Source organism: Mobula birostris, chromosome X (assembly GCF_030028105.1).
Source record: "Mobula birostris isolate sMobBir1 chromosome X, sMobBir1.hap1, whole genome shotgun sequence".
Lineage (NCBI taxonomy): Eukaryota > Metazoa > Chordata > Chondrichthyes > Myliobatiformes > Myliobatidae > Mobula > Mobula birostris.
Genome location: NC_092402.1, coordinates 77,106,486 through 77,126,416, shown reverse-complemented (window position 1 = coordinate 77,126,416; position 19,931 = coordinate 77,106,486). Strand labels below are relative to the sequence as shown.

At 41.3% G+C, this 19,931-nt stretch overlaps 1 protein-coding gene across 3 annotated transcripts in view; it reads left to right on the top strand.

The window, feature by feature from the left end:
• The window catches only part of LOC140191537 (vesicle-fusing ATPase), a 292,320-nt gene that overhangs the window by 115,254 nt on the left and 157,135 nt on the right, over positions 1-19,931 (top strand). For all 3 annotated transcript variants that reach the window (XM_072248989.1, XM_072248987.1, XM_072248990.1), the window contains exons 6-8: positions 1,382-1,489; positions 3,656-3,731; positions 7,749-7,904. In XM_072248989.1, coding sequence (XP_072105090.1) covers positions 1,382-1,489; positions 3,656-3,731; positions 7,749-7,904 — 340 coding nt within the window. The remainder of the gene's footprint in view (positions 1-1,381; positions 1,490-3,655; positions 3,732-7,748; positions 7,905-19,931) is intronic.

Below are 19,931 nucleotides of genomic sequence, written 5' to 3'. Positions count from 1 at the left end.
AACAACTAGATTTTGATATCCTTGTTCCTGCAGAAACTAAGCCTGTAAAGAGTAGCATTCAGACGGCATTCTTAGTTCTCAGTGAGATGTGACCTGTGACCTCAAACCCAGTCGTACACTTTGCCTTGATACTTTACCTGTGTAGGTCAGGTCACAATCATTCCCTGCGCCCTTGCCTCAGGTTCATTCCAGGATGCTGATCTCTGGCACATCTCAGTTTGTTTCTCATTCCTGCACTAGGGAGGTCACCCAAAAACCATCCTTGGGGGAAGAATTTGTCTAAATTTCCTTAAGCCTGCAGGAGCAGATAGGGTTTGCTTGGGAATTCTTCTGCATCAGAGGCTTTGACAAGGTTTGGGTGTTTGTAGTTGTGTTGATTGTGACCCTCTGTAGGTAAAGAACACTGCAGGCAGTGTTCTTCACTAATTTGCCCAGGAAGTGTGCTCCCACTCGTCCCATCATTGCAACGTCCAACAGTCTCCTGCTGTTACAAGTACTGCTTGTATTGTGGTATGTGTCTTTAAGAACTTGCAGTTATAGAATCTATTAAGCTCAATACAGGCAGTTTGAGAATGCACACTGACTCAGGATAGCACTACCCAAGGAAAACCAATAACAACTACTTGTGAACCTTATAATTGAAGGTCAGTGAATTCATAGGATTGTAAGATGCAACACTGCATCACCATAATGTTTAAATGCCATTAACATGGTCATTACTTTAAGGAAGCCATTAATTATGCATGGCAGATTCACATAATTGAATATTTGTCAGTCATTGGAAGATGCAGTATTGAAACAGGCTCTTCAGCCCATTGATTCTTCACTGACAATCAACTATCAATTACATGAATTGTATATTCTTACTATCTTATTTTTTCCTACATCTTTGTATACTCTTACCAGATTCTATCATTGGCACATTAGGGGCAGTTGAGAGTAGCCAGTTAACTTACCGACCCAGACATCTTCAGGATGTGGCAAGAAACTCGAGCACTTGGAATGTGGACACAGGGAGAACATGTACATTTCATACAAGCAGCACCCAAGGCCAGAATTGAAGCTGGGTGTCTGCTCCAATAAGACTCTACCACCTGTGCCTTAGTACTGTCCACTTGTGGCTGAAGACATTTTCTAACAAAATTTCTTACTGTGATGTTAAATGTGTGCCCTGTAAATTGAGAGTGGGTCAGTCCCAATAGTGTCTTCAATCTGCAAGTGCCTGAGAGCCAATGCTTGTTATGAAGAGATTGAACTGAGTAACCTATTGATTTGTACGCTGTTAAAATAACCAATTTTACGTGAAACACACACCAATCAAGATTTTGCAATTAACATTGATGTTTTCAAACAGTTAACCTTTCACTTACTTCTCTCTCAGCTTGTGTTTAGTTTCAATGAGAAGCTCTTTGGGTTAATGGTGAAGGATATTGAAGCTATGGACCCAAGCATACTGAAGGGTGAGCAGGCTTCTGGCAAGCAACAGAAGGTAAAAGTTGTATTATTAACTTTCAATTATGCAGTGTAAAAAGTTCTATTTGATAAAATGCAATAAAAACACTTTTGCTGGAATACTTTGTTATCACATTTGGTCAAACACTGGCTTGTGATGTCAAGGGCATTCATGGTCGTGTTGTATGCAGCTTGTTTGAACTAGGAAACAACTCAGGATGGTTGGCCACATTTGTGGGACTATAAATGTGAATTGTAGGTGGATGTGAACTGGACAGGATGGATTTGATCTACTACTTGTGCATGCAGCAGTTTTTATTTTTGCACTAGACAGAAGATGTGAGTGCTGTGGGTGTATGCCAATGATTTGTTCAGACGCATGTCATTCCAGTGCACGTCTTGCCACCAAATTGCCATTGTAACCCTTGGCATTCTGTCTTCAGTGCACTTGTTCCATTTATGACTTGGGATGAAACAGTTTGAAGTATGGTATCTATGACAGTAGGGATGTTAAGGTTTGTCTGAAAAAGATCACCCACTTGCCTTTTATGGTACATTAGTCAACTTTTTGCAATCCATCTCTGGGGCTAAGTCCATTCATTGGGCCTTTACCAAATTTCCTAATTCTGTATTGTAAAATCCCTACATAGTGTAAAACGTAACTGAGAAGCATCCTACTTAGTTGCACTTCACTATTTGTTCTGCCGTTGGGGGAATTCATTTATGTTTTTGTCTGTGATTGAGCACATTCAGCTTTTATTTTAATGAGCAGTTTCTTGTTTGTATTAGGTCACTTCATGTGGAGCCAGGAAATAGTAAATAGAAAAGCACATTGGCTGGCAGTAGGTCAGAGGTTTGTGTTAGGAGTTGTAAGAAGTTTCTAACCAAAACCATCCTGTTGTTTCCTCGCAGAAGCATTGCTTTTTTCCTCCCTATTCACTGTTATGCCATTGAGTCTGCAATAAACCCAAGGAGCTAGGAGGCTATGTCCTGATTCTCATGTCAATTTTGAATGGAGTTTGGCAGACTGTCTAGTTGATGTTACAACACCAACTCAGTGAGGGCAGTACACCATTATTTTGATCTGTTTTAATTGGTGGAGCTCTGGGATGAAATATTGGAGAAAGGGACAAGCCTAAGTAGTCTTGGTAGTTCATATATGCTATATACTAATTAATTGGCAAAATGATGATGGTATTGTTATCCATTTAAAATACCAATGTAGGACATGTGCTCCAAGGTCTGATTAGGAACGATGGATCAGAGAATGGGGTTACTTTAATCTTATAACCATCAAAGTGGCTGAAAATTGTTTGTACATAGTGAGGATAGTTTGGTTCTTCAGATTGTGTTGCTGGTCACTTGGTAAGATGATTTTGTAAGCATTAAGGGGGTAAGTCCAGACAGTGTTTTGAGAACAATTTAAAACGTCAGTTTTTTTTGGAAACTACTTATTCATGATGTAAGTACTAGAGTGATGTTTGCAATCCAGGTGGTCAGTGAGCTGGTGTTAATAAGTGTAATAATTAAACAAAATTCTTCGGCCTGAAACATTGACTGTTTGTTCCTTTTCATGGATGCTGCCTGATTGATGAGTTCCTCTAGCATTTAGCATTTACCTTTCGCTTAGAAAAATAGAGGCTATGCGCTTGGGAAATTCTAAGCAGTTTCTAACGTAGGTTACATGGTCGGCACAACATTATGGGCCAAAGGGCCTGTATTGTGCTGTAGATAATGTGCTATGTTCATTTTGGGTGTGTTGCTCAGAATGACTTTAATTTCTAAGTCTCTAGTGATATCATCAGTAGAACAAAGTGAGAAACCCAGGACAGAAGGGGTTTTGGTGTTTTTTAATATGTGGCTGTAATGCACTAAGGTCTGAAATGAAACATTAGAATGCCAGTCTATTATGTATTTGGTCAATGAAATAATAAATCTCCAACCTCTGATCACTGCTCAGGATCGTGGTGATGGGCAAGCCAATGGTAGATATAAACTTCCGAGGTTGTAACAGGAAGAGTACTGTAAATGCCAAATCACAGTAAGATGCTAAGACTACTTTTAATAAACTTTTTCAAAAATGCCCATCTACTGTAGGTTCTTATTGAAGAGAATCAGTACTCAAATGTTTTCTTCAGACCATGCTATTGCTACTTTAATACCATTCTTGTTCACTTGAACAGTTATTGTTTTGTTAATCCAGATTGATCTCGGCCTGTCTGTAGCCAATTCCCAAGTTATATTTGAGAAGGCAGATAGTTCATCATTGACTTTGATTGGTGAGTATTTGGTTTGTCTGATTCAGTTTTGCTGGAGTTGATTTTTAAGTTTTTAATGTACAGTTTGCTTTCACTTGTATATTAAACCAAGATCACTTAGCAGATCCTAAAATCTTGATTGATTGGTTTCACCTTTACTGCTTCCATGGTTTTTCATATCTCTGTGCGCTACCTTCCATCAGGCAAAATAAACTTGATGTCATTATAGCGATTAGTTACTGTTAGGAGTTTACAAGAGGACTGATGCTGTGAAGTGTTTTTTTCATATTGCAGGAGATGTTCTTATTGGTGAATGAGGTTAATGTTCTCAATGGCTATAACCGCAGAACAATTTTTGTAATCATTGCCATTAAGCAAAACACCTCCACACCATCAATTCTTGGTGCAAAACTACAGATCGAGAAATCAGAAATAAAACTAAATTTCACATACTCTGATAGTACCTCCATAGAGAAAATGAAGTTTTGTTCAGCAGCATCAGCTTTAAAAGGGTTCTGGATCCCTGCTTCCCTCCAAACTTTCTCCTTCGCTCATCAACTGAGGCTCTGTTGTTCTTGCCTAGGCTGCCTAGCCTAAACCCACTGTCTGGAAACTTGCTGGCAAGTCAACCCATTCAAATCTCTATGGCTCATTTGCCAGCTTAATTAGGAGATATTGTTTTCAGCTTCAGCTTTAAATTAGCTAAACAAAAAAGGGCTTTTTTGGTTGGTGGGGTGGCGTTACATCTCTACCAAAGGAGATGCAAGGTGCTCTTTCCCTTTGCTATCCTGCAGGTCATCCTTGAGCGATGTGTTGAACCTAAGCTCTCCGATCAGGGTCACATGAAGCCATGGGAGCAGGCAGTGGATGGTCATATGAGCTGGTGGATGGTTCTATGAGCAGCTGGTGCAGATCACAAGTCCTGGTTATGTGACCACTGACACAAGGCAGACAGTTGCTGAAGAGTATTGATAATGGCTGGGATCACCTGCCTTGTAAAGATGCTGCCCAGAAAAAGGCCATGACAAAGCACTTCTGTAGGAAAAATTTGCTAAAAACAATTATGGTCATGGAAAGACCTTGATCACCTAGTCACATGACACGGCACATAATGATTATGATTTGGTTACTTCCCAAGAAACTGATTCCATTTGCAGGAAGCTCAAGGACCATGCCGACTTAATATAATTGGCTAAACAACCTCTTTAGGACAATAAATAAAGTGCGTATTGAATTGAAATTCCCTGCCTGAAACTGTGGTTGCAGCAAATTTAATAGTGGCTTGAGAAAAGGTGTTTGATTTGCATGCCAAAGGAAATCGTAGGACAGTGCAGAAGGAACAGGGTGCCTGAGTAACTCTAAAAGAATGATCACAGGAATAGTGGGCCAAGTGGAGTTGTATGGCTCTTCCCATACTTTGACCCTAAACAAATGAAAAGCTTCTACTTTGTGGCTGTTTTGTACAATGACCATGAATAATTGGGACTGGATGCTATGAATCCCAAGGTCCTGAAGGAGGTGCGGAGCAGTTGTGTGGAGTTCTCCAGCGCATTTTTAATCTGAGTCTCAGCCTGGAAAGGGTCCCGACTGTGTGGAAAACAGAGTCCAGTACCCAATAAGGGCCAACCAAAAGTCTTGACTTACTACCGTCCTGTGGCCCTGACCTCATACATCATGAAGACCCTAGAGAGGCTGGTCCTGGCTCACCTTCGACCCCTGGTCAGATCAGCCCTTAAAGCTCCTACTATTTGCCTACCAGGAGCACATTGGGGTTGGCGATGCTATCATCTACCTGCTGAGCAGAACCTACTCCCATTTGGATAAGCAGGGCAGCACTGTGAGGATCATGTGTTTTGATTTCTCAAGTGCCTTCAATACTATACAGCCCCCATTGCTGGGGAAGAAGCTCTGTTCAATGCAGGTTGACACTTCCATTGTAGTCTGGATAATGGACTGCCTGATTGACAAACCACAGCTTGTGTGGCTTCAGAGCTGTGTGTCAGACATGGCTATAAGCAGCACTGGGGCCCCACAGGAGACTGTATTGGCTCCCTTCCTGTTTACCCAATGTACCATGGACTTTAGATACAACACTGAGTCATGTCATACCCCATCTGCAGAAATTCTCTGATGACTCAGCAATAGTTGAGTGTATGATGGGAGGATGAATTCAGGGCCCTGGTGGAGGATTTTGTCAAATGGTGCAAGCTGAATCATCTGCAACTCAACATCAGTAAGACAAAGGAGATGGTGATGGATTTTAGGAAGACTAAGCCTGCACTGCTCCCTGTTACTATTGATGGTGAGGACGTGGATGTGCTGAGGACTGACAAGTACCTAGGGGTGCACCTGAATGACAGACTCTGTATTGGTGCTCCACCCAAGTCTGTGTACAAGAGGGCCAGAGTTGCCTCTACTTCCCGAGGAGACTGAGGTCCTTTGGAGTATCCAGGCCTCTCCTTCACATGTTCTACAAGTCTGTTGCCAGTACAATCTTCTGTGTGGTGGTGTGCTGGAGCAATGGCATCAACATGGGTGATGCCAACATACTCAATAAACTGATGAGCAAGACTGTCTCTGTTATAGGAGTCAAACTGGACACACTGGAGACTGTGGTAGAACAAAGGGCCCTACGGAAAATATTGATAATTTTGGACAATGTTTCTCATCCTCTGCATGCCACCTTGGCTGAATAGAGGAGCACTTTTAGTAAAAGACTAAGGTGACTGCACTGCTCCATAGAGCACTCTGAGGTCATTCTTGCACTTGGCCATTAATGAGTCAACCTATAGATGGGGAAGTGATGACCCCCCCCCCCCCGTTAGACTGCTTGAGGTAACTTATTTTTTATTCTTTCTTTCTTCTCTTCTAATATTTGTATGCCTGTGCACTTGTAATACTACTGTGACACTGCAATTTCCTCTGGGATCAATAAAATAGATCTATATACTCAAATAAAACAATGCATGTCTGGGTTAAGTGTAGAACAAAGGCTGAAACTCAGTGAAGGAGTTTGGAGTACTTTTTTAAAAAATAAAGCATACCATAGTGACATTGGCAATTATTACTCAATCTTGGTTGCTGTAAAAATGTGGTTCAACAGAATAGATTACTGGACCACTTTCAACAGTAGGCACATCAGTCTTTATGTAGAACTGGAAATCGCAGGATGGTGAGTCTCCTTCCTTAAAGGATCTTAATGAATAAGTAGGATTTTACATTTTATTTCCCTTTCAGTCATCCAAAGGGTCGTCTTGTGTTTCTGTCCCCTTTCCTCTCTTTTTTGCCCCCCACCCCATCCATGGCCCCCCTGGAGTGGAGGATGTGCCCAGTCTGATTTGCTAGGTATATCTTCCTGCTCTCTATTTTGCATTCCTACACTGTTTTGTATAGTGTATATTCTCACTCTAACTGCTCCCATTCAGTCACTGGAAACCTTGTTTATAGCCTGCTTCAGATGGTCATCCGAGTTCTACCCTATCAGAGGCGTCCCCTTCCCCCAGTCTCCTTGCATCTTACAAGCTGATTTGTTTTCCCTTCCCCATTGTGATGAAGGATCTGCAACCCAAAATTTTAACTTGGTTTTGTTTTCCACAGTTGCTGAGTTTCCAGAGTTTTCTGCTGCTTTTTGGGTATTTACAACAGATAGCATTTTACCAAATTTCTGGTTTAAAGAATTTCATTTCCAACAAACATGTTATCTCAATGTTTCCTTCATCTTCAAGCTACTGATACTAAAGATCTTAAGGATTTCCTGGTCCAAAGTGCCTCTCAAAAACCTATTCTCAAAATTTGTAATGTTTTCTTGACAATTTTGAATTGAATGTAATAGAAATTCATTTGTGTTCAAATGGTTTGAAGGCCTACGAGCATAATCAGTCGCAATCTTAACTGTCCCTTTGTAAATATTTTAAAGATGTTAGTCACAACAGGCTGTTCTGAGATTGAGGAAGAACACAATCTCTGATATAACCACTAGGTGGCAACAGGTTTGTATGGTTTCAGTCTGTAATTCTTTTCTACTTTTTATTTAAAAAGGCAAATCTAAAATCAAGCAGGGAAGACAATCCATCATTAATCCAGACTGGAACTTTGAGAAAATGGGGATTGGTGGCCTTGACAAGGAATTTTCAGATATTTTCCGCCGTGCATTCGCTTCCAGAGTTTTTCCAGTGGATCTTGTGGAACAGATGGGTGAGTGGAAACACAAGACAATGCTAACTGGATATTGAAATTTGGGTAGATCTATGCTGCTGATGCATCTTGTATATCAATGCAAGGATAGCTGTTTTTTAATATTGCCTCGTGATTGAAAACAAGCATCCACTTTTCTGCAGCCCATCCCAAATTTTTTTTTTGCTGTTTTCTGCCATGATTGCATTATATGTTGCCAAGGGGCCTCTTGTCAGGTGGAAGTTATTGATCGAGTTGCTGCCTTGTCTGGCCCCTGTCACTGTAGCTCTGATGGATTAGTGGGTGGTGTTGTGAAGTGAAATGAACTTATGGTTCTGACGGTCTCATCACCCTTCCTTTTGCTCTGTTCATAAACAAGACTTTCTGAAATAGAACATTTTAGATGCAAGTTAATGAAACTGTGATCCGATTGTCAGCCAGTGACAAGTACTGTAGCATACAGAGAAGATTTAATGCATCACAAAGCAATTATCAGAAGCCAGTAAAGGCACTCTCTTAGTGATTGAACTCTTTAAAACTATGGGTGAAGAATATATCTGCTGCCCTCTTTTATATGCAATTATGAACTGGTAAGAAGTTTATTCCAGACAACTTTATTTAAAATATGAAAGATGCATTTTAATTCAGCCAAAAGAAATTAAATGCCTTATTGTTTATACCTTTTAAAATAAAAAACCTGAAATACAACAGAAAATAACTTTTGTCCAACTTGCTACCCAGTTGAACAGCTGCAGTATCTTCATTTGTTGATGAAGACTTTAATAGATGTTTTTATTAGTTTTGAATAGGTGACTACACTTTAGATATCACCTTCACAAATGCCAGAGGAAATCTACACTCTGCTCTCTAGCCTCAGCAGCATTTAGGCAATTAGATATTAGAAACTGGTGGCTGACAATTTTTTTGGTAAGGGTTTTTGTTAGGGAAATTTAAAGGGATGCAGAACTAATGTGACATGATTAAGATGCACTTCAGATGTAATTTAATCGAACAGCAGAACAAAATCTGAATCAAGTTTACGATCACTAATCTCTGTGATGTGAAATTTGCTGTATTGCAATAGCAGTGGAAAAACAAAAAAATCACCATACATTATAAATAAATGGCAGAGAGATAGTGAGTGATCCTGGACCATTCAAAAGTCTGGTGGAGGGAAAGGAGCTGTTCTAAATCACTGAGTGTGGCTCTTTAGGGTTCTTTACCTCCCACCCTGATGGTGGCAATGAGAAGAGGGCATGTCCTGGATGTTATGGTGAAGATCCTTATGGATGCCAGAGGTAGAAGAGGGGCACCAGAAGGACTGATAGGTGGGTGAGAAGAGGAGGGGTAAGAGGGGAGCTGGAACAGGGAGTGTAAAAAGGGGAGTAGTGGGAGGAGAGCAAAATTACCGAAAGTTGGAGAAATTGATGGAGGTGGTGTAGGGGCTGGTGTAACACTTCATTTATTTATTGATTTCTGGGATGTGGGCATCGCCATCTAAGCCAGCATTTATTGCCCATCCGTAGTTGCCTTTGAAAAGATGGTGATGAGCTGCCGCCTTGAACTGCTGTAGTCTCTTGAGGTGTAGGTACACCCACAGTGCTGTGAGGGAGTGAATTCGATGATTTTTGACCCAGCGATAATGAAGGAATGACAATGTTTCCAAGTCAGGGTGGTGAGTGTTCCCAGGTACCTGCTGTCCTCTGCCTTCTAGATGGTAGTGGTCGTCGGTCTGGAAGGTGCTGCCTTAGGAACTTTGTGTTGTTGCGGTGCATCTTGTAGATAGTACACACTGCTGCAACTGTTTGTCGAAGGTGGAGGGATTGGATGCTTGTGGAAGGGGTACCAATCAAGTGAGCTACCTTGTACTGGATGGTGTCAAGCTTCTTGAGTGTTGATGGAGCTGCACTCATCCAGCCGAGTGACGAGTATTCCATTGCACTCCTGACCTGAGATTTGTTGATGATGAACAGGCTTTGGAGAGTCAGGAGGTGAGTTACACACCGTGGGATTCCTAGCCTTTGATCTGCTCTGGTAGCCATGGTGTTTATATGGCTAGACCAGTTCAATTTCCTGTCAATGGTAACCCCCAGGATGTTGATAGTAGGGGATTCAGTGATGGTGATGCCACTGAATGTCAAGGGACAATGGCTAGAGCCCCTCTTGTTGGAGATGTTCATTCCCTGGCACTTGTGTGGCTTGAATGTTACTTGCCACTTGTCAGCCCAAGTCTGGATATTGTCCAGGTCCTGCTGCATTTGGGTATGAACTGCTTCATGATCTGAGGAGTCACAAATGGTGCAGAACATTGTGTAGTCATCTGCGAACATCCTCACTTCTGACCTTATGACAGAAGGAAGGTCATTGATGAAACAGCTGAAGATGATTGGTCCTAGGACACTTCCCTGAGGAACTCCCTACTACCATTCAGGGCCCCAAACAGTCATTGCAGGTGAGGCAACACTTCACCTGTGAGTCTCTTGAGGTAATTTATCGTGTCTGGTTCTCCTGGTGTGACCTCCTGTACATCAGTGATACCTGATGTAGATTGGGAGACCACTTTGCCGAGTACCTACACTCTGTACGCCAGAAAAAGCGGGATCTCCCAGTGACCACCCATTTTAATTCCACATCCCATTCTCATTCTGAAATGTCTATCCATGACCTCCTCTACTGTCACGACGAAGCCACACTCAGGTTGGAGGACAACACCTTATATTTTGTCTTGGTAGCCTCCAAACTGATGGCATGAATATTGATTTCTTGAACTTCTGGTAATGCCTCCCCACTTCACCTTCCCTATCCCTTTTGCCCTCTCTCACCTCATCTCCTTCCCTGCCCATTGCCTCCTTTCTTCTCTTTCTTCCCCCCCCCCCAAACTTCTTTCTTCCATGGCCTTCTGTCCTCTCCCCTTCCCTAGCCCTGTATCTCTTTCACTAATCAACTTCCGAGCTTCTTCACCCCTCCCCCTCCTGGTTTCACCCAACACCTTGTTTCTCCCTCTCTTCCCCGCACCTTTTAACTCTACTCCTTGTCATTCTTTCTCCAGTCCTGCTGAAGGGTCTCAGCCTGAAATGTCAACTGTACTCTTTTTGATAGATGCTGCCTGGCCTGCTGAGTTCCGCCAGCATTTTGTATGTGTAGCCTGACTCCAGTGGTTGGGAAGATGTTGGAGTCTATTATTAAGGATGAGGTTTTGGGGTATTTCAAGGCATTTGATAAAATAAGCCAAAGTCAACATGGTTTTCTAAAGGCTAAATCTTGCCTGACAAATCTGTCTGGCAGGGTAGACAAAGAAAAGTCAGCTTTGATTTTTCAGAAGGCCTTGGACAAGGTGCCACATATGGCGCTGCTAAACAAGATAAGAACCTATGGTAATACAGAAGAAATATTATCATGGATAGAAGATTGGCTGACTGGCAGAAGGGAAAGAGTAGGAATAAAGGGGGCCTTTTCTGGTTGACTGCTGGTGACTAGTGGTATTCAACAAGAGTTGGTGTTGAGACCGTTTCTTTTCACATTGTATGTCAACGATTTGGATGATGGAATTGATGGCTTTGTGACCAAGTTTGCGGATGATACGAAGACAGGTGAGGGGCAGGTAGTGTTGAGGAAGCAGGGAGTCTACAGAAGGACTTAGACAGATCCGGAGAATGGGCAAAGAAGTAGCAGATGGAATACTGTGTTAGGAAGTGTATCGTCATGCACTTTGGTAGAAGGAATAAAGGCATAGACTATATCCTAAATAGAAATCAAAGGTGCAAAGGGACTTGGGAGTCCTCATGCAGGATTCCGTAAAGGTTAACTTGTAGGTTGAGTCAGTGGTAAGGATGGCAAATGCAATGTTGAGCATTCATTTTGAGAAGACTGGAATACAGAAGCAAGGATGTAATACTGAGGTTTATAACTGGGCAGTTTCGGACCCCTTATCTAAGAAAGCTGTGCTGGCATTAGAGAGGGTCCAGAGGATGTTCACGAGAATGATAACTGGAAATAAAGCGTTATCGTATGAGGAGCATTTGATGTCTCTGTACTTTTAGAATTTAGAAGAACGAGGGGAGAATCTCATAGGAATCTACTGTATATTGAAAGGCCAAGATAGAATGGATGTGAAGAAAATGTTTCCTATGGGCACCTCTACCTAGGCCTTTCAATAGTCATTAATTGGAGGAGTCTAGTACCAGAGGGCACTGCTTCAGAATAGAGGGACTTCTCTTTGGAACAGAGCTGAGGGGGAATTTCTTTTGTCAGAGGGTGGTAAATCTATGGAATTCATCGTCCACAGACGGTTGTGGAAGCCAAATCATTGGGTATATTGAAAACGGAGGTTGATAGGTTCTTGATTAGTGACAGTATCATGGAGAATGCAGCAGAATGGGGTTGAGAGGGATAATAAATCGGCCACACTGGAATGGCAGAGCAGACTTGAAAGGCCGTATAGCCTAATTCTGCTCCAGTGTCTTGTACTCTTCCATTCACTGTATATTTATGTGCTTATCCAAGAACCTATTAAATGTCTCTATCTTATCAGCCTCCACCACCAGCATTGGAAATATTTAGTAGGTCTGACAGCATCAGTGTAGAGAAAAAACACTGGTATTTTAGGTTGTTGACCCTGTATCTGATTGAGTTTAAGGAAGGGGAAGTTGTGGAGATAAGAGGGAATCTTTGTGGTAGGGTAGGGATCAAGAGACTTAATGACGCGAGTGATGGTGGTGAAAGAGGACGGTGAAGGCTTACTTATTGCAGCTGATCTTTCTGGAGAAGATGTATTTAGGAAATGTATTAGATTGGAGGGGAGAATGGTAAAAATTCTCAAATTGAGGGAAACAATGTAGTTACTGGAAATGTGAGATATGAAAATGCTGAGAATCCCCAGCAAGCCAGATGGCATCGAGAGAAATTGTGTTGCAGATATGATAGTTATAAGTCCTGAGGACTAATGTTTCAAGTCAGAAAATGAGCTATTCCTTGGGCTTACATTGATTCTTGGAATAGTGTAGAAAGTCAGTAAGGTGAAGAATTAAAATGAGAAGCAGCACCAACAAATCAAGATGAGAGCTCAGTATTGGACAGTTGTGGCAGATTCTTTATGACCACAGGAGTAAGCATCATCTGGGGAAGATGGTGTCAAATGTTTGAGAGTGAAGCTGGAAACAAACTAACAAGATGAACTGCAACCCCTGTTGCAGAACAAAGGCATCACATCTCACCCAAGCCACAATAAATGGCAGTCAGAGATGACCCAATTTGGGAGGATATTCCTCAGTGGAAGCATTTTTAATTGTATCACTCAAATATATGTAAGATTTTTTTGTTTGTTGGAAATATTAGGAGCGTGGGCTTTACTTTGTATTGGAGCTTGGAGATGGAATATTCTTGAATGCAAATGATGTAATGCCTTTTCACAATGCTTGCATTTATGAAGGTTTTTGAAGTCGGTGTGTTGTCAAGATTTAGGATGACCACTTTGCAGATTTATAATTAGGTTGAATGATTCCACAACTTGAGCACCCTCAGTGTGACAAGGCATACTTCATTTAAAAATAAGAGTAAGCTACTGATAGCATCATATAACTCTGGGCAACCTTGATTGCTAAGGCAACGTAGTCTTAACAGTTTTAACAAATCTATGTATTTATTAAGATACAGCACAGAATAGGCCCTTCTGGCTCTTTGAGCCACGCTGCCCTGCAACCCCCAATTTAATCCTAGCCTAATCATGGTATAGTTTACAATGACCAAATAATCTACCCGGTGCACCTTTGGACAGTGGGAGGAAACAGGAGCACCTGGAGAAAACCCACAATTCCACGGGAAGGACAGACAGACTCCTTATAGATGACATTGGAATTGAAGTCTGAACTCCATTGACCTGAGGTGTACTAGTGTTGCGCTAAACTGCTATGCTGCTGTGGCATCCATTGAGATGGTGCTTTTTCTTTATCAGCCATTAATAGGTACTTCATGAAATTCAGATGAATTCTTTTCCTCCAGTGGGATCTCAGTGTTATTTAGTGTTTAGCAGCTGTTAATGTTGCATTGAAAAGTTGTCGAGTAATGCACGAGGTAGAATGGAACAGAGATTGGATGAGATAAATAAAACAATGAAGTATAAACATAAATGTACTATAGTTTCTTGGTACCTATGCAGCCTTTGTGATTGACCAATGGCTGGAGAAATAAAAACTATGTATTCAAGGTAATTATTCAAGCCAAGCTAAAAATTCCTGTTTATAAACTAATCCGTACAAGAGGTAGAAAAGTAATTTGACGTTACTGATTCCACTATTCCTCAGGGCACTGGGTGGGAAGGGACAGTGATTGAATTACATTACTGCACTCTCTCTCCATGCCGCGTTTTTCACTCTGTCCTTTATGTGGTGCCAGGTTCCTCGGCTGTATTGTGGCCGGATTGCACAGGTCACACACCTGCTTTAATGGGTGAGACTCTGCTCAGTGAGGATTAGTAGTGGCTGACAACAAATCTCTCAAGTCTGAGAAGTGATCACTAGCACACCTGGCTTATCACCTGGATTCCAAAACTCAACAGCATGTTGCACAGAAGCGAAAAGCAAAATAATAACCTTCAATGCGACATCTTCGAAATGCCATCTAAATCCTGATAAAACTTAATTTTGCAAAAGACTTGGCGTTTCTGCACTGTGTGTCATCTGCTCAACTAGCTGTCACATTCAGTTGGTTTCAATATGAGGGCAATCTTGACGTTTCCAGAATGTGCAGTTAGCATTTCTTGCAATAGCTCCAGTTTCATGGCTTGTCTAAGCAGTGTGTGTCTTCCTGTTATTCTGCCTGCCCCCACCACCAACTCTCACCCTCTTATTAAAATGTGGCATGGGGTAACATTTCCAGGACCTTATCCTTATGTTTAACATAATTTAAGTGTTAAGTCACTTTGAAGTAGTTCTTTTGAGAATCTGTTTATTTAAGATGCTGTTTGCTGATGGAGGAGCAGAGTTGGGGGATTTATTGTAATCCTTTAAATTCTGCTCTAGCACTTCTGCATTGCACCATATAATGCGACAGGATTAACATTTGTTAGACTATCTAGAGAATTCCTTTGTAAGAATAAAATGAGCCCAAGTGTAAGTGATGTGAGGCATTAGGGAAATTCATATTGTCAAATGGCTTGAGTTGTTGTTCTGTTATTTAAAGAACCATCTCATTGTTTTTCTTCAATTGAAGGTACTGTGTCTTGCAGAGATGCAGCATTTTGACATCCAGCCGTTATAGCCTACATGTTTTGACTATCAGTTCAGCCAATAAAGATGTGACAGCAGGGCCCTGATATCCTTGTGAATGACCATTCGGCAAAGGTAACAGAATAGTTGGAAATATATCCACTTTTGTTTTTATTTAATTGTACGCTGCAGAGAGTTGTAAAATCAGTCAGCTCCATCATAGGCACTAGCCTCCATAGTATCTGAAAAATCTTCAAGGAGTGGTGCCTCAAAAAGGCAGTGTCCATCGTTAGGACCCCCTTGCCACCCAGGACATGCCCTCTTCTCATTGTTACCATCAGGAAGGAGGTACACAAGCCTGAAGGCACACACTCAGTGATTAAAGAACAGTTTTCCTTTTGCCACCCGATTTCTGAATAAACATTAAAACCACGAACACTATCTCACTATGTTTTTATTTCTGCTTTTGCACTATTTAATTTGCCTATTTGATAGACATATATACAGTAGTAATTCAAGTATTTTTCTATATTGTCATGTATTCCATTGTACTGCTGCTGCAAAGTTAACAAATTTCACAATATATGCCGGTGATATCCTGGCAGGAAGGTTTGTTAACACTGCATGGTAGGGCTTAAACTAGAGTTGCAGGGGGATGGGAACCAGAATGCCAGAACAGTTGGTGGAGTGGTTGTGGAGGCAGATGTTGGTAAGATTTCAGACACATTTAGGAATCAAAATGTTGAGGAAAAATTGAAAAGAGTGAATACAGGACTGAAGGTTTTGCATCTGAATGTGCACGGTATACAGAATAAGGTAGATGAACTTGCAGTACAGTTGCAGATGGGCAGGTATGATGTAGGCATCACTGAATCATGGCAGAAAGATTACAGCTGGGAGCTTAATTTTCAAAGATGCACATTGTATTGAAAGGTTAGACAGGAAGGCAGAGGGGACAGTGTTTCTCTGTTCGTAAAAAATGTAATCAAATCTTTAGAAAGAGGTGACATAGGGTCAGAAGCTATTGAATCATTGTGGATAGAGCTAAGTAAATGCAAGGGTGAAATCTTCCTGATGGGAGTTGTGTACATACCCCAGGACAGTAGTAACGATATGGCCTACAAATTACAACAGGAGACAGAAAACGTATGCCCAAAGGGCAATATTACAATAGTCATGGGGGGACTTCAATATGCAGGTGGATGGGGAAAATCAGGTTGGAGCTGGATTACAGGAGGGAATTTCTGGAATACCTACAAGATGGCTTTTTAGAGCAGCTTGTGGTCGAGTCCATGAGAGGATCAGCTATTCTAGATTGGGTGTTGTGCGATGAACCAGAATTGATTAGAGAGTTTAAGGTAAAAGAACCCTTAAGGGAGAGTGATCATGATATGATCGAATTCACCTTGAAATTTGAAAAGGAGAAGCTGAAGTCAGATGTATCAGTGTTACAGTGGAGTAAAGGGAATTAAAGAAGCATGAAAGAGGAGATGGCCAGAATTGATTGGAAAAGAACACTGGCAGGGATAACGCAATGACTGGAATTTCTGAAAGCAATTTGGAAGGCACTGGATATGTACATCCCAAAGAGGAGGCAGTATTGTCAAGGAAAGATGACACAACCATGGCTAACAGGAGATGTCAAAGCCAACATAAAAGCCAAAGAGAGTTCATATAATGGAGCAAAGATTAGTGGGAAGTTAGAGGACTGGAATCTCTTTTAATAAATAAATAAATAAAACCAACAGAAGGCAACTGAAGTCATTAAGAAGGTAAAGATGGAATACAAAAGTATGCTAGCCAATAATATTAAAGAGGATGCCAACAGTTTCTTCAGATGCATAAAGGGTAGAAGGAGTGAGAATGGATATTGGACCACTGGAAAAGCTGAGCTGGAGTTGTAGTAATGGGGGACAGTGAAATAGTGGATGAACTGAATAAGTATCTTACATCAGTCTTTAATAAAGAAGACGCTAGCAGGATGGTGGAAGTCTGCAGGTGCCAGGGGACATCAAGTGCCTGAAGTTACCATAACTAGAGAGAAAGTTCTTGGGGAAACTAAAAGGTCTGAAGGTAGATAATTCAGCTGGACCAGATGGTGTACACCCCAAAGTTCTGAAAGAGGTGGCTGAAGAGATTGTGGAGGCAATAGTAATGATCTTTCAAGAATCACTAGATTCTGGAATGGTTCCAGAAGACTGGAAAATTGCAAATATCACTCCACTCTTCAAGAAGGGAGAGAGGCAGAAGAAAGGAAGCTATATGGCAGTTAGTCTGACCTCAGTGGTTGGGATGATGTTGGAGTCAATTATTAAGGATGAGGTCTCAGGGTACTTAGAGGCACATGATAAAATAAGCTGTGTTCAGCATAGTTTCCTCGAGGGAAAATGTGCCTGACAAATCTTCAAATTCTTTAAAGAAGTAACAAGCAGGATGGACAAAGAATTGGTTGTGTACTTGGATTTTCAGAAGGCCTTTGACGAATGGCCCACGTGAGGCTGCTTAACAAGCTAAGAGCTCATGGTATTACAGGAAAGATTCTAGCATGGATAAAGCAGTGGGTGATTGGTGAGAGGCAAAGGTGGAAATAAAGGGATCCTTTTCTGATTGGTTTCTGATGATTAGTGGTGTTCCACGGGGTCTCTGTTGGGACTGATTCTTTTTGCGCTATATGTCAATGATTTGGATGATGGAATTGATGGCTTTGTTGAAAAGTTTGCAGATGGTATGAAAATAGGTGGAGGGGCAGGTAGTTTTGAGGAAGTAGGCTACATAAGGACTTAGACATATTCGGAGAATGGGCAAAGGAGTGACAGATCAAATACAGTGTCAGGAAGTGTATGATCGTGCACTTTAGTAGAATAAATGAAAGGGTTGACTATTTTCTAAACGGAGAGAAAATACAAAAAAAGCTGAAGTGCAAAGGGCCTTGGGAGTCGTTGTGCAGGACTCCCTAAAGGTAGTGCCCTTCCACGCCCCCCCCCCCACTAGACCATGATGCAGCCTGTTAGAATGCTCTCCACAGTACATCTATAGAAGTTTTTGAGTGTTTTAGGTGATAAACCAAATCTCTTCCAACTCATATAGCTGCTGTCTTGCTACCTTTATAGCTGCATTGATATGTTGGGACCAGGTTTGGTCCTCAGAGATGCTGGCATCCAGGAACTTGAAATTGCTCACTCTCTGCACTTCTGATCGCTCAGAGGATTGGTTTGTGATCCCTCTTCTTGCCCTTCCTGAAGTCCACAGTCAGCTCTTTTGTCTTACTGACATTGAGTGCAAGGTTGTTGCTGCGACACCACTCAGATAACTGGTCGCTCCTGTATGCCCTCTCATCACCATCTGAGATTGTACCAACGATGGTTGTATCATCAGCAAATCTATAGATGGTATTTGAGCTATGCCTAGTCACACAATCATGGGTATAGAGGGAGTAGAGCAGTGGGCTAAGTACACACCCCTGAGGTGTGCCAGTTATAGGATTAGTATCATGACATATTTTTCAACTCAATCGTACAAGTGCAGTGAAATCAATCCATCTGAGTAGACTGGAGATGAGGGTAATTGTAGTGCAATAGAATAATCTTTTCTTCAAAGCTTTTAAGAGAAGACATGAGGACTAAAAAATTATGCATGGTAGTGGCTCAGATTTGGAATCCTTGGCTCATCTGCGCTAACAGCTTACTTGTCTTGTTTAAATAAAGTAGGCCAGGGCCAATTTGTTTTGTCATTAGTCGCATTATCCTTTCATATTTTGGTTTTTGAGCACACTTTTGCTCTACAGCTGGGACATTTTAACAAGTGACCAAAGGAACAAAGAGGGGAAAAGTGAAGTGAATAGATTAAGTAGGTAAAAGAGGATTGATAATTCAAGCAAGGAGCTAGTTCATATGAGTAGTACACAAGCATCATTCATGGTGTAAAGTTTTACTCTCCTTCCTTCCATCATGTTTTGCTGTTTCAGAATTGAAACCTTTCACCTTTTCTTACTTTAATCACTGAAGAATGTTGGGCTTTCTGCAAGTTACATCACAATATGCGGCATGACTGCACCTATTTTAAGGGAGGAAATTCCATGACTTGGGGTGCCAGGTGACTAGTCAGTGGTTGAGCAAAGGAAATCTGGTATGTGCAAGACATAAGAATCGGAAGAGGACTGGGAAATTGGAGAGACAAAAATTTGAAAATGGAGAGGGTGGAATGAATGGGGATGAGCATTTTAAAATTGGGCTTTGTCAGAATGGGAGCCAGTGTAGTTTAGAGTGGGAAGAGTGTTAATAAAGGGAACTGTGTCCTTTACGTGAACACAACCAATAATTGGGTACTCAGGAGCTAAACTATATTGGGAATTTTATGGCTCAGAAAAAATTCCCTATGTTTGCATCAGAGCCCTTTAAGGAATCTTGTGTAATGTAGCTGGCTAATTGTAAAGAGGTATATTATTGGGGTATGATTTCTGGGAAGCTCAATGTTGGCATGAGTTTTTAATGAATTAATTCACTTTGGCACTCTAGCACTAAGATGTTTAAGAAAACATAAGTAATTTTGAATCACATGGATTTTTAAAAAAAGGATTATTAGTTAATGAAAGGTCACTGAATGTGTCTTTCACTCCTATATAATGAAGATTCAGCTGTGCTTGAAATAAATATAATTACATTTATAATGTAATTAAATGCTTTACTAATTACTATCAATCTTGTCCTCTACAAGAGTGAGAAAGTACAGTTCCTTGCTGCTTCCTTGACCACTATTTCTGACAACTTGTTGAAGGCTCAGTAAATAAAGGATTGTACAGTAATAGGGTGTGTGACCCGAGAAAAGTTGACTGCTTCTCAATACCTTG